Genomic DNA, 15,033 nt, shown 5'->3' with positions numbered 1-15,033 from the left:
ACTGCAGCCAGGAGGCAGAACAAAGTGAGATGGCTAATGCCCATAGTAAGGCATGTGGCATCAGACAGTGGTGGTGCAGCTGTGCGCTGCAGCAGCCTTTGAACAGAGAGCTCATTGCAGAGCTGGACTTTGAAGTTTGCCGTCCAAAGATAACATCTTTGAAACCTCTCAGGTCAGTGGCTCACAGCCAGCCAGCATCTCACTCTTTGGGACAGAGGCTGTTCTCATATATTTTTGGATAACACCTATTTCATTGCGGCCCATTCTGGAATGTAGCTAATCATAACCAGAGTTACTCTATTTTTTCTTTTTTAAAAACGTGGGGCTGTGGCTGAACAACCTAACCAGCTTTCTGTGGTTTCCATGACTATTCAGAGTGTCTTGAGGAGTGTCTGAAATAAGATGAATGCACTGCAGTTTTTCACAAATACTATCAACTTATAGGTTACATGCTGCCTATCAGAAGCTATCATTAAAGTTTCACTAAATAATGAGAAGCAATGTGCTAGTGAACTACATATGCTATTTAAGTATTTGTTGCTTTAAATAGCAGCTCCTGGGACTGGAGGGCTCCCAGGACTGGAATAGCAGACACGTCCCTGGACATGGATGAAGTTTCACTGGCAGAGCTCTGTAGAACTTAAGAAAATGATGTTCCACTCTCACTCCTAAAAATGCCAAAGCTGTGTAACTTTTCCATTCTCCAGTATAGTTTTTAATGGTATGCTGAGTACAGCCAGCAGTTGAAATACTTCCTAGATACTTTGGATCTGGCTGATACAGACTGAAAGAACCTTCAGTATTAATTTTTTTCTTCTTTTTTTTTTCATAATTTTGAGGTGGATAGGTTATGTTTTTCAGATATATTTTTGTTTTGAAGTACTTTTTTTTCCCAATTGTTTGCTGAATAAATAGATCACCGTAGCGTGGTTATTTCTTGAATTTGCAGTTGGTGCAGTAAAAGATAATTTCACTCAGCTGGCATTGTCTTCTCAAAATGTACTTGCCTGATGTGCTTATGCACATTGTGTTTTTAATTAACAACTTTGGTGCCAACATGAGCCCATTCTGCTTATTTCCCGCAGCTTAAGTTTCATGTGTTGTTGGGAGGATTTCTGTGCCCCAGCAGTGGCAGTTCTAGAAGCTGCTTGCATGGAGGCTGTGTCTTCCCTGGTGTGAGGCACAGCAGTGAACCCAGAGCAAGGCAGAATGTGTCGTGCTGTCCCCATTTTGCTGTATGAGCCACACAGCTGCTGTGGAGTGAGGCATGGGGATGAGGACAGGAAGTCTGAGCTTGAGTGTTGCAACTGATAATAGTGATGAGGAAATAGCAAGCTGGAAGTCTTTTAAAGACCCTTCTTTTTTGCCATGATCAGATACTCTGATCAACCAGTCTAGGAGCCAGACTGTGGGGTCGCATCAGAGACACATGTCTGCAAACAAACACATGGGACGCCTGCCGCTCCTGGGTCAGACAGGCTTCGCTGCTGAAGGAGAATGTGTCCTAGGAGGAAGTGTGTTTGTGTGTGTGTGTGCCTGGACAACTCAAATGCAGCGTTTGCTGTTTAAAGCATACCCTGATGACAAATAAGTGCATTTTGAAGTCTCTGGCAAGAGCTCATGTCTGCAGCTACTTGCTAGCTAGCAGCGAGATCCTCTGGCCATCTGTGATCCCATGAGAGGGCTGAGGAACTGCAGGGCACGTGTGCCAATGGACAGTACTCTGGGTATTCTTAAGCCCATGACACATCCAGTGCTTGTCCCTGTACTGAGTTCTGGCTGCCAACAGCCCAAAATCAGGAGTGCGGGCAAGTGGGGGTGCTTGGATCTGCAGCAGGGCCTGGAAGAGAGGCTCCTTGTGCCTGGGTGCCTGCTGATGTCCAGAAATTCCTGTGGTTGCTTCTGCTGAGAGAAGGATGGGGCTGTATGAAGCTGATGCCTGTTGCAATGAAAGGCCTAGCCAAGGACACTGCTGCCTTATGTACAAAAATAACACATACATTTGTAGTTTTACCTATGACCTCCTAAAGTGGAAGGAAGAGAAGGTGAATCCAGCTGATCTGGAAGTTCATGATACTGTCAACAGCAGGGAAATAATGAGCCCCAAGTGAAATCCTTCACAGGACTTATTCTGTGCCTTGTCCTCTGCTGAATAAAGAAATTATTCTTTATGCTTTTTGGAATCCCTTAGGTTTTTATCTTGGATGCTCGTATAGTTGCAGGAAGAAAGGAAATAAAAACATACATGCAATTCCATCTCTCAATGGCATTTAAATACTACAGACAATATTAGCTGAAGTAAGACTTGGTATTTGTCTTGGTATTTGTTTTACTTGTAGCTGTGTTATGCATTCCTTCTAATCTCTTCTTTTTGCAAAGATGAAAATCACTAATTTAATCTTTGCTAAAATGTTTCTGACCAGCTGTGAGTTTGGATTTCTTCTCTGGCTTTCTTCAGTTCTTCCGTATAAGATTATGCCATTACATTTCAGTCTTTCAGCCTTTTTTTTTTTTTTTTTTTTTTTTGCTTTGTTTGCAGTAAGCAAAGTATTTCAAGGCTTTCTCTACTACAGAGGGTATTTAGAACTGTAAATGTGATTTTTGCTTATTTGTTTTTGTAATTATTACCTGTTTACAGAGTTGTAAGTGCAGCTACCCCAGGGTGTTCCTTAAGCAGCTTTTCTTCACCACCTAGATTTGCTTAAAATCTTCAGGAGCTTACAAATTCCTGTAGCAGAATAATGATTCCATGTGTCTACCAGGAATAAGACTTCTTTTAAGAGGGCAGTGTGGTTCCAGTGAACTGAAAAGCATAGAATCCTTAGAGTTAGAAGCATCTTTTGGAGGTCATCTAGTCCTGCAGTGAGCAGGGACACCTACAGTTACATCAGGTTGTCCAGAGCCTGGTTCAGCCTGACCTTGGAAGTCTCTAGGGAAGGGGCTTCCAGCACATCTGTAGGTAATCAGTGCCTCACCACCCTCACAGTAAAAGACTTTTTCCTTATATCCAAGCTAAATCTACCCTCTTTAAGTTTGAAATCATTGCCCCTTGGCCTATCACTGCAGACTCTGCTATAGAGTCTGTAGCTTCTTGTGAAACAAAACCCATCTCCAGCTTGTCCTGGCTACAAAATTCATTGTGTTCTACGTGTTAAAAGCAAACAGATTTTGAGTCTGTGCTCTTCTTCTCCAGATTTGTTTCTTGTGTAAGGGGAATTGTGTACTGCAGGAAGTAGAGGCTGACTGTTGCAGTGCCTGTTCTGCTTGGTGGAATGTGACAAGACTGTGATCTGTGCACAGACAGCAGAGAGTAAGGCGAAGAAATCAGGAGCTGTTCTTTCTCGCCCCCATCCTTTGTATGTGGGAAAGCTAGAAACTGGTGTGTTTGGGCCCAAGGATTTGACATAGAGGACAAGCTACTTCTACTTAAATACTGATGTGCTAAAAGGAGATGACTAAAGAAATTCTGGAGTTTGTAGGAAGTCTCCCAGTTTTGCCATGTGACTGTTGCAGTAGAAACATACTGGTGATAATGGAATGACTTGGATTTTTGTCTTCCTTTCCAGTTGGCCTGCTGCTGTGGTACTGCTGCTTGTTCCTTGTGCTGCAAATGCTGCCCCAAGATAAAGCAGTCAACAAGCACCCGCTTCATGTATGCTCTTTACTTCATCCTGGTGACTATTATCTGCTGTGTCATGATGTCGACGACAGTAGCTAATGAAATGAAAACACACGTAAGTAAGATATGCACTACTGCTTCTGAGGGGAAATGGAGCTCCATCTTTCTATTTTCTCCTCCTGTACGAAAGAACACTTCCTTTTCAGAAAAGGCAGTCCATTCTTTCTACCCACCCATTTCCAAGCCCAGCCCAGTACACTCTGAGTGTATTTCACAACAGCAAGAGTCAGGGATCGTGGAAGTAGTGGCCTGCCTTCTCTTTTGTTGTAGGGAAACCCACTACTATAAACTCATCCCAAGTTTGCTGTGTAGGTAGTTTCAACACATCTTGTAGTAGAATAAATTGCTTTAGTCTGATGTTGAGTTTCTTTGGTAGCTTGCTAAGTAGTAGAAGAAGCAGCTAGAAAGCAGCACTTCGAGAATTGTGTTTATAATACTAATTCTGTGTCCTTTGTGTTATGTGACACACTACTACTACAAAGCACAATGCTGCAAATCCTGTGTAGTGCATTTTCTTCCACATGTGTTGACTCATCATGTTCACATGGCCTCTAACTACAGCAGACATTGTTCAGTTCTAATTGTCTTTTTAATTAAAAAGCTTCAAAAGCATAAAAGGAGCTATGGCTAAAACTAGATTATAAAATTCAAATTTCTTTCAGAATCCTAATATATAACTTTCCTGAGATCAGATGCCAGACCTGTTGTATTTCATCTTTGGTTTCATTTCTTAAGCCACTTAATTTGCTCTTAGTAGCATAAATTCTTTCTCTCACTCTACAAGCTACAAGAAAATAAGTCTGTTTTTAAGTAGAGAAAAACAATGGCCGGACCATTTACATTTTAAAAATTAAGCAATGTGGGACTGAAACTTTCCTGCCCTGAGCTTCAGGCCTGCTTTGAGGCTGTCACTGTACTCACCCTGAAGATTCAGAATACTTCAGTTGCTCTGAGCATCTAGTTCTCTACATTCCTTCCCAAAGAGAGAGTCCCAGAGGGAGCATGGTGATGGTCATTTCCTTGTTTTACTGACTGTTGTCAGAGTTGGTGCCCTACTTAACTTCTGTCCCTGGCTTTTAGTTAGCGTGAAAACCATCCCTCTGAGGCAGCCTGGGCCAGAAGCTGGTGGTAACATCCTCTAACTGAAAGAAAGGTGAAACAACAGGATTACATACGGCTATCTTGAGGGTTTGGTGCCAGCGATCTTTACCCCATTATGCCCTTTTTGTACATTTTGTCCTAACTTTCTTTAGTATTGCTTTGCTTGGATTATCACAATGCTGCCTTCTTACCTGTGGTCACCAGAACTTGCAGTCAGATCTGTAAGAGTGCCTACTACAGACACTGAGATGTGACTGCGAGCTGCACCTCAAAAGCTTTTTAACATGATGCTGAAGTTTCTTGCCAGGACTTACTTTGACTTAGTGGAAGCTTAGATTGGCAATAAAATGAATAATCCAAGGAACTGAAGCATATGGAAGACAAATTATATGCTAATAGGTATCCAAATTTCATAAATTCACTTTTCCATGAGTAGTGTGGTTTTGATGCTGTTTGTATTCCTAATAAAAAAAACTGTCTCCCTGTCCAACAGAAAAGTGATTCAAGCAGGCTTCAACAGCGTGCTTTTCAGTCTTGCCAAATTCCTTTTCCAGTTTGTAGTCTTTAAAGCTCAGTGTAGGAAGAAATGGCATGAAAAGTAGCTGTTAGTGTGAAGTAGAAAGATAATTACCATCTTAATTTAGAGCAGTTGATGACTTTGAATAGGAAATTGACCATCTGAAAGTAGTCTTTCTCCTCTCTAATTTAATAATTCTGGGCTGTTCAGACTCTTGAAACTAATTCAAGCCTGTTCTAGTAAAGTGCACCTTCAAAATATTTGTCCAGACAAACTGGTCTTGGCTTCCCAAAGATGAACTGTGTTTTGAAAGCACAGGGCACTTAATGATTCCTTTGCTTTTGGCTGGATCACAGAGTATTCTTAAATCCTGAAGGCAGTCTGTAAGCAAATACTTTGCAGAATGCTTTTAGGACCTTGCGCTCTTTTTCATGAAAGGGACAGCATTTCATTTCATTTTAACTAGATTTGTTTATTTTTCTCTGTTAAAAAATATTTAAAATTTCAGTGCAGTCCTTTATGAAGCCATCACATTGCCAGGAAACCATGAGTCTGCTTTACCAATTTAGAAATCAAATAATCAGACTGATGTTACATGAAAGGAATCTCACCTTTATCGGTTTAGATATCTAATAGTTGCACTGATGTTATGAGAAAGGAATCTCAGCTTGTTAGTGAAGAAATTTTGATTGTTTTGTTGGTTGGTTACAAATTCCCAAGCCGGAAATAGATCTCAAAGTATTGTAGCCTGGTAGCCTTTGTATCTTTGAAGTTATTTTGAGAGGAAACAACAGCAGTGTACATCTTTTATGGACACCATAAAAAGACTTTTAAAAATGTTTGTTTTAAAATAATTCATTTGCCTCCAATGTCATGCCTTCAGTCTATCAATGTATGTTTCAAACAGGATTTTTAGTTCCTGAGTTGTCAAATTCTGTAGGTGCCAGCCCAGAGTTGGGAACCTGCTCGAGTAGAGTATACATGATTTCTTTTTTGGTATGTTTTTCTCTGTTCTTTTCATCCTTCCTTCTTATCTGATCCGTTCCTGTGCCCATGAGACACAAAGGGAGAGAGACTGGAAGAGTTAAATTCTGAAAAATGTGCAGAGAAACCATGGCATTTATCTTTGATCTCTGGGGAGGAAGCAAGAAGCAATGGTGAGGGAGTGGATAGGGAGTGAAATAAATAGGGAGGGAGTGGTTTGCTGTGGAGAATAGTTTGAACTGTAGCAAGTAGGATAGATTTCAAAGGAGCAAGGTTGTGTGTATCAAGGTGAAAGGTGGGATACGGCATCAAGATGTGAAAACTTTAACAATGTGGACAGGAACAGGACAGGAACGCCTGGTGACAATAAAGTTATACAAGTTGGTTTTAAAATTTGACTTTGGTCCAAGAGGAAGCAAAGCAGGACTCAACTTGAAGAAAGGCTTCTGTGATCCGTGTATATATTTTTCCAGTTATTCTGGTGAGAACCAGCTATACCTTTATACTGGCAAACGTTCTGTTGAAGCATGGCCTTGCATTTCACAGGCTTTGAAATGACGGTTGATGCAAAAGAAGGGAGATAGTATTTGGTTTGTCAAAAAACTGTTAATTTAAAAAAAAATTTATGTATTTCTTAATGTCAAAGCAGTTTCAAAACTACTGGTTTCATCCTGAAAGTACCCATGTCCTTCTTAAATAATTAAACAAGAGTCAGAAGGAGGATTTCAGGAAAACAAATGTTCGTGAAAACCAATTCATTATTGCCAAAGCATTTCAGTTCTGAATGGTTATATGTTCTGGTAGAGCATATTTTCAGGCTCATTTCCCCAGGCATAACTGCATTACAGTTTATTAAAATGTAAATTTGCGACCAAACCCAAGTTTTTAAATTAAGGTGCCGTTGCCTATTTCTGACAAGTATTAAGCTGGCAAGCTTATGCATGTTTTGATCACACTGTTTGTTTTTTTTTTCACTCCAAATATCACCTGTTCAAGACAAGGGATTTTACCTGTGTTTTTTCCTTTAGTTTCACCACTGACAAAGATTTTCTTGTATACTTTCTCCATTTTCATAACAAATTTCATCTGCCACATTCTCCCTCTATTGGATGGGGGCATGTACTGCAGGTTTCTTTGGCTCTTAAGGCCCTTTGTTCTCACGTGTCCAAGGGTTCCCAACATTCTCACACTCATGGTGTTGGGCACAAATATATTCAGGCTTGGAGGTGGCCCAAATGCAGCCGACTTGAGCCTGGGCAAAGCACAGCTACACCAGCTTGCTGCCGCATCACAGTTGCCAGCAGCTTGACCTGATAGGAAAGCAAATTCAGGGCAGTCTGAACTTGTTCTTCAGATGTTTCTGCTCCAAGTAGTTTAATCTTTTTCTCATAATTATTGCCATTGTCTCAAAGGGTTTCAATTCACTTAAAAAAATTACCAATTTAACGATGTCTTTGCACATCGCAGAATCACAGAATGACCAGGGTTGGAAAGGACCTCAAGGATCATGAATCTATAATCCCCTTGCCACATGCAGGGCCACCAACCTCCCCTTTTAATACTAGACCAGGCTGCCCAGGGCCCCATCCAACCTGGCCTTGAACACCTCTTGGGACGGGGCATCCACAGCCTCCCTGGGCAGCCTGTTCCAGCATCTCACCACTCTCTCTGTAAAGAACTTCCCCTGACATCCAACCTAAATATTCCCTCCCTCAACTTAAAACCATTTCCCCTTGTCCAGCTGTTACCAACCCTTTGAAAGGGTTGATTCCCCTCCTGTTGGTAGGTTCCCTTTAGGTATTGAAAAGCTGCAATGAGGTCACCCCGCAGCCTTCTTTTCTCCAGGCTGGACAAGCCCAGCTCCCTCAGCCTGTCTTCATAGGAGAGATGCTCCAGTCCCCTGATCATCTTTGTGGCTCTCCTCTGGACCCTCTCCAACAGCTCCCTGTCTTTCTTGTACTGGGGGCTCCAGACCATCACACAGTACTGCAGATTAGGCCTCACAAGAGCAGAGTAGAGGGGGACAATCACCTCCCTGTCCCTTTTGGCCACCCCTCTGCTGATGGAGCTCAGGATACCATTTGCTTTCCGAGCTCTTGCTCTTCATCCATCAAGATGATCAACCCCAGGTCCTTCTCCACAGGGCTGCTCTCAAGAACTGTTCCTTCCAGTCTGTATGGATGCCTGGGATTCCTTCGGCCCAAGTGTAAAACCTTGCACTTTGCCATGTTGAACCTCATCAGGTTCGCCCAGGCCCACCCTTCTAGCCTGTTGAGGTCCCTCTGCATGGCATCCCTTCCTTCCACCATGTCAACTGCACCACTCAGCTTGGTGTCATCAGCAAAGTTGCTGTGGGTGCACTCGATTCCATCGTTGATGTCATTGATAAAGATGTTGAAGAGCACAAGTCCCAAGACAGACCCCTGGAGGACGCTGCTCGTTACCAGCCTCCATCTGGACATAGAGCCATTGATGACCACCCTCTGTCTGTGGCTTTTTAACCAGTTTCTTATCTCTCAGGTGGTCCACCCACCAAATCCACATCCCTCCAATTTGGAGATAAGGATGTGGTGGGGGACCATGTTAAAGGCCTTGCTCAAGTCCAGGTAAATGATATTGGTCACCTTCCCCTTGTCCACCAATTGCCATCACTCCATCATAGAAGCCACCAGATTGGTTAAGCATGGCCTTCCCCTGGTGAAGCCGTGCCGATTCCTCATGTGATCAAGCATGTCATCCAGGAGGATCTGTTCCATAATCTTCCAAGGCACAGAGGTGAGACTCACCAGCCTGCAGTTCCCTGAGTTCTTCTTGCTCCCTTTCTTGTAAATGGGAATGATGTGACCCTTCCTCCAGTCATCCAGGACCTCACCTGACAGCCACGAATTTTCAAAAATGATGGAGAGTGGCTCAGCAACCACCTCAGCCAGCTCCTTCAGAACCCAGATGGGCACGCCATCCAGCCCCATAGACTTGTACACATTCAGTCTTATGAGGTGGTCTTGGACTTGCTCTGTCCTCATAGTGGGGGGGAATTTTCCACCCCTGTCCCCACCTAGAGGTTTAGGTTTGCAGGGCTCAGGGACGTGAGAAATACTGGAATCCTGGCTGCCAGTGAAGACCGAGGCAAAGAGCTCATTCAGTACCTTAGCCTTCCCTTCAAAGCAGCACATGCAGCTATACGTGCAGTCATCCAAGAAGAGACTGAGTTTTTGCAATGTCCCCTACTCAGAGGCCAGGGAATTAGCTTATGGTACTTGTAAAGGGAGGAAGGTAGGTACTTCATCAAGCTTGGCTAAGTAATCCATGACTCCAATAGCCAGCAAAACTATCCAGCGAAAGGAAAACATAATAAAAAACTTGGGTTGGACAAGCTGCTTGCAGCTGAGTGTATTTCAGAGATAAAATTTCAAAACAAAAATTGTCTTTTTAAGCCTTCAGTGATTAAGAACACCTGTAAGGCTTTATAAGTTGTTCACAGCAGTAGTTCATCTTGTTGTGAAAAGATGCCCTTTTCATTACATCAACCCTTTTGTCGCCAGCAGTGTACTCATGTTCGTTATCTGCAAGGATCCCCAAGTGTTTGGTTTTGTTCTTGATTTGTTACTTCAGGATCACTGGTCTCTGAAAAAGATGTTTAGTTGCACAGGGGTGTTCCTGGCCATCATTTATCAGTATATAATGTTGTGCATCCTACATAGTGTTGAGGTCTTTGTTGCTCGTGTAGGCGCAAAGTAAGCTGTTGTTCTTGTGAATCCATCCATTTTCTCTCAGCCTGATCTGTAAGGAAATTACTGCAAGAAACAGAAAACAAGATAGAGGGTCAAGAATTCCATCAAGACGTCAGTAGAATTCCACACAATAAGAAGCTATTTATAGCTACCTAGAGATCTGTTTTTAACTGACTAGCTAATTAGTCAAGTGTCTTGGTGTTTTTCTTGTTTTAAAACTCATAATCAGAATGCTATTTGGTACCAAGTCTAGATCTAACAGAAACTCTGTATAAACAGTATGATCATCTATATAAAAAGAAACCTTTGATTTTTCTCAGAAATAATGTTCAGTACCATGCTGATGGATGGCAATTACAAGCAAAGGATTGTGAGGTTAGCCATCAACAACCCACTTGCTTTCCCTGTTGTTGCTGTGGCCCCTGGCTTGCCCTGGCAATGATGTGGTATTAATAGGTCTCATAATTATTCCATTCAGTCCATGTGCTCATTTGGAATGCTGGCACATTCAGCCAGTTTGTCGTTTCATTGCTTTTCAAGACTTAAGAAAAGGCACTGCTGACACCCCGCACATTTTCTTACTAGCCCTCTAAATTTTTTGTATGTGAGTTGTGCCACAAATACTTGTTTACTGTGTAATTTCTCAAGCCCTGGCTACTTGTTTGAGTCGTTTCTGAAAGAGCTTCTCAGGGTGGCACAGCTTGAACTCATTTCTGTAATGCTGGGCAGCTGTGCCGAAACCTGCTTTTCATCTCCTTCTGATTGTAGCCCACCTAGGATTAGCTCAGTGTCGTGGTTTGGCTTTCCTGTGCTGCACTTAGCAATAATTTAACTATGTGTTGCCTTGAGCTACTGAAGTACTTCCTTTGGGGAAATTGCTAAAAAGGGTGTTGACTGTTTTGGGTTACTGAATGCAATTGAAAGTTGTGCAGCATGCATTGTGGAAAGCATGCTTTCAAAGCCTTGCAGCTGGAAGGTGAGAGCTTATGTGTTAATCTTACATTTCCTGCATCTTGGATGGCTCTCTACCCAGCTGGGAACGCTGCCTGATCCCTTTCTGTTAAGTCCTGTTTGTACTTCCATGTCCTGTTTTTGTAGGCTTACTAGTCTGCTGAAAGAAGTAGACACGGGCACTTCTTTCTTGGAAATGTTCAAGGATGGTGTTACCCACAATCTTTGCATGTCTTTCTCTCAGAAAATCATCCTGGCTTGATTCTTCCCACATCTGATTCCCATTTCATCTGCTTGATTTATTTGTACAGTGTTTTGTCCTAGCAGGTGTTGTTTCCTGATTTTGTCAGTTACCCATGCAGATAGCAGTGATCAGCTCTGAAGGTTTTGATGGGTTGCTTGATTTGTCTTGCTAGCCGTGGCTGAGCACTTTGTGCATACAGAGAGGCCCTTCTTCCTTTGAAATAGCTGGTGGTTTTCTAATTAAATGCTTCTACTTCTGCACAACTCCTTGGCTGTGAGAAGGCAGGGGTTGATCTCCACAAAGGCACCACGCAGGAGTCAGTCCTGTCCACAAAGTCCTGCTTTCTGGGCACTCAGAGTCATGTCTACTTGGTGAAACCATGGCCAAAATGTGTGGCAGTTTACATTCCCCTTACAGCCAAGCACAAAGCCTCAAGAGCAAATATTTGACCAGTCAAGAAGAAAGTGGAATTTTCCTCTCTGTTAATGTAACATAAAATCAGGGTAACTGGCACAACTCCCTTTCAGAAACTGTAATGCAAGAGAGGGAACTTATTGCCATGTTGCTTGGGTGTGCTGGCAGCATGAGGCAGAGCTTCCTCCCCTGTTTGTGGCCCCTTTGGCTGGTGAAAATGCCAATATGGCTTTGTGTAAGCTGGATTACTGAAACAGAGTCTGTTGTTGTAAAACATGGGAAGAAGAGAGAGCATCCCACAGCGGGTGAATAAGTATTAAGGGACTGCAATGACTAAGGCCAACATCTGAAGGAAAGTGAGGTGGGCTTGTACACCAAACCCATCTGGAAGTAGATGACAGTTGAGGTCCTAGAAAGCTCTAAATTGTCTTTTATACTGTCCTATATCCCTTGAACTGTCAAATCCAGGCAGAGGGGTATCAGCAAAAGGTATCAACGAATGCTGTCAGTGTTAAATGAAGAAGTGAAAAGTCAGTGGTGCACCAGCTTATGAAGGTGTAGTTGTGAGGTGCTCTATGTGCTAACAGCCTGTAATGTGTTTCATTTTCCAGTTTCCCTTCTATGAACAGATGTGCAAGGGCATTCAGGCGGGTGAGATGTGTGAGAAGTTGGTGGGATACTCTGCGGTGTACAAAGTCTGTTTTGGAATGGCCTGTTTCTTCTTTTTCTTCTGCTTGTTTACCATCAAAATTAACAACAGCAAAAGCTGCCGAGCGTATGTTCATAATGGGTGAGTATTTGTTCAATTTCCACTCTTTTTTTAGATTTGTGTTGCTTACTTTCCAATTGAGTGTAGCAGGAGGCAAAAAGCAAGAGAAAAAAAAGGTTGATTTCACTGCTTTTGTTGGGTGTAAAGCAGCCAAGGGCAAAGAACAGCAGCAAGTCAACAAAGGTGTTTTTTTGTTTTGCTGGGTTAGACATTTTTCATAATACTTGATCTGAAGACCTCTAATTCCTATTGTAACCAGATGATTTCTTTTGTTTTCTCTCATCCAGATTCTGGTTTTTAAAGCTTCTCCTTCTGGCAGGAATGTGCTCAGGAGCGTTCTTCATTCCTGATCAGGACACTTTCCTCAATGGTACATCCTTCTCATTTTGTAATGCTGCTTTATTCTGTACTGCCTTGAGGGTGGTTATAAATCCTGAAAGCCTGCTCAGTGTGAGCATGGCTGTATTTCTTCAAGTAAATACAGTGTAGTCCAGGAGAAAAAGAATATTTGAAACTGTATGGGGGTGACCACACACAGTAACCTCTCATTGTTGGTGCTAGCCACAAGGAGACCAAGTGGGCTAGTAAAATACTACTGTGGAGCTGTTGTGCAAATTCTTCAAGAAGCAGAGACTGCAATAATGAAGAAGAAATTGTTCACTTGAGAGCATAGAGTTCTGTATAAGTTAGTTTTGTGCAAATAGCTCTGTGTTGCACAGCGGCTGGATACTATGATGTGTGATAAAGAAGTGCTATCAGGGACAGGGTGACCTTCCGTCTGCAGGCGCTGGCTGCCTGGAAGCATGCAGTGCCATAAAGTAATGTGGGATGTCACAAGCTTTCAGGCTGATTGTGTAGATGCTATTATAATAAGTAGATAATAATGTAAAACTAGGCTTCTTGCAGCCTGTACAAACATGCTGCTAGGAGTGCTGTGCCCAATGCATTTCTAGTTCTGGAAGACACCCTGGTGCAACTTGGGCCTGCTAGTACTGGTCAAGTGCTTCAGTACCACCTCTGTAGGGTACACCAGGGGCCTGGTGGGCTGGCAGCAGCAGTCCTGGTGACGACACCAAGGTGAGTTTGTGCTTTTTGGTATGCCAAGTGCATGTAGGCCCTTAAAGTGTTGAGTCTGGGCAGTTACTTCCACTGAAGCACACTGGATATTGTGTGCTTTCAGCTCCCCCAGTCTTTTAACTAGCCAGGGTGTTTATAATAGAGTGAAAGGGAAGAGTAATGCTGGGGGCAAAGTGTACACTGGACAGACATACTATGAACATGCCAATCTGGGAATCTAAGGTAAAAATCACTCAAGGTAAACCACAGGTAGGCTTATTTCAACTTCTTGTTCTTACTGGCTGTTTATGTCTGGTCCTAGTTCAGTCTGGTGCCTTGTAGGTGAAGGGATCCTTACCCATATTCCTTTTCTTCCCACAAAGTCACATGCTGGCTGTGTGAGATTGTTATTAGTGTATAATCACTGCTTGGTTTAGGTGATAAAATGTATTACACCCACAAGCGAGCAGGACACCCTGTCGTCTGTTGAATAATCTTTTCCGTGGCAAAAAGTCATCAAGAAGTATTTGAAGAAGAAGTTAAGCAATTTTTTTTGTGTTGATGGGAACTACAATGTAACTTAGTTTGGAAATACAGCATAACAAGCTCTCATCCCCACATTACTTTTTGGCTTTTCTCTGTAAGGCAGTGTCTTACATATCCTGTTCAACTATTCTTCAGGAAGCTCCTGAGGAAGTTCCCGAATCATAGATACACAAAGGGTCTTAGCATTGTCTGGTTCTGTTTTCCCTCTTTTTTGTTGTTGTTGTTATTAGCTATCAAGAAACATAGAGCTTTTTTTTCTAAAAAATGTGGAATGTTCTTCGCATGTGTAGGATTTTAATTACAAATGAGGGGCACTATGTGCAAACACTACGTCTGTGGGAGTTGTAGCATTAAATCTGCACTGGCCTGCCAACCTTGTCTATGATAGCTCCATAAAGCATGCCAGTGTCCTGCCTGTGGCAGTAAGAGATTGTTACTGAGAGTCTCGCTATTTGGTTACTTGCTGCATTGGTGGTCTGCTTTTTCCTTCGGTACGTCTTCTAAGTATGTTTTATTTTAATGTGGTGGTGTTTTTTATTTTTTATTTTTTATTTTTTCCACACATGTTTGTTTAATTTTCTTCTTGATTGTTTGGTATTGCTCATAGGAGATTTGTTGTCCAAAGTATTCAAGCAGTTACACACATACAGTATAGTAGGTCAGTGGTTAAGTAGTCAAATAACCTGTCTTAAAACTAGTTGATAAATAGCTAGTGTTCTTGTTCCTTTGGGAGTGGCTCAGGACAACGTTTGTAAATAGATGAGCCATGCCTTCATTTTCCAGTGGTACTGGAATCAGGGGAAGTAGTTGCCCTTTTTAGCACTGTATTCTAGTACCTTGCAATTTTAGGGTTTAGGCTTCAGGAAAATGCTGTCAGGACTCCTCCACCCCTACCAGTCGCAAATAAAAGTTTCAGTATTTTCTGTCTGATTATAGTAACCTTGTGTGTGGAAAAAAATCTGGGCTAGGGAGTCTCAGTAACTGTCATAACAGGCTTCTTCTGAGTGTGTAATAGCTTGCAAGATGAGTTCAACAGGGAGC

The 15,033-nt window shown here is 42.4% G+C and overlaps 1 protein-coding gene across 1 annotated transcript in view; it reads left to right on the top strand.

The window, feature by feature from the left end:
- Window positions 1-15,033, top strand: part of SERINC5 (serine incorporator 5) — a 37,789-nt gene that overhangs the window by 10,915 nt on the left and 11,841 nt on the right. The window contains exons 2-4 of the mRNA XM_042875383.1: window positions 3,567-3,734; window positions 12,233-12,411; window positions 12,678-12,760. Coding sequence (XP_042731317.1) covers window positions 3,567-3,734; window positions 12,233-12,411; window positions 12,678-12,760 — 430 coding nt within the window. The remainder of the gene's footprint in view (window positions 1-3,566; window positions 3,735-12,232; window positions 12,412-12,677; window positions 12,761-15,033) is intronic.

Source organism: Lagopus leucura, unplaced genomic scaffold, assembly GCF_019238085.1.
Source record: "Lagopus leucura isolate 7727_CA_CO unplaced genomic scaffold, USGS_WTPT01 Super-Scaffold_100014, whole genome shotgun sequence".
Classification (NCBI taxonomy): Eukaryota; Metazoa; Chordata; class Aves; order Galliformes; family Phasianidae; genus Lagopus; species Lagopus leucura.
This window is presented reverse-complemented; position numbering and strand designations above follow the sequence as displayed.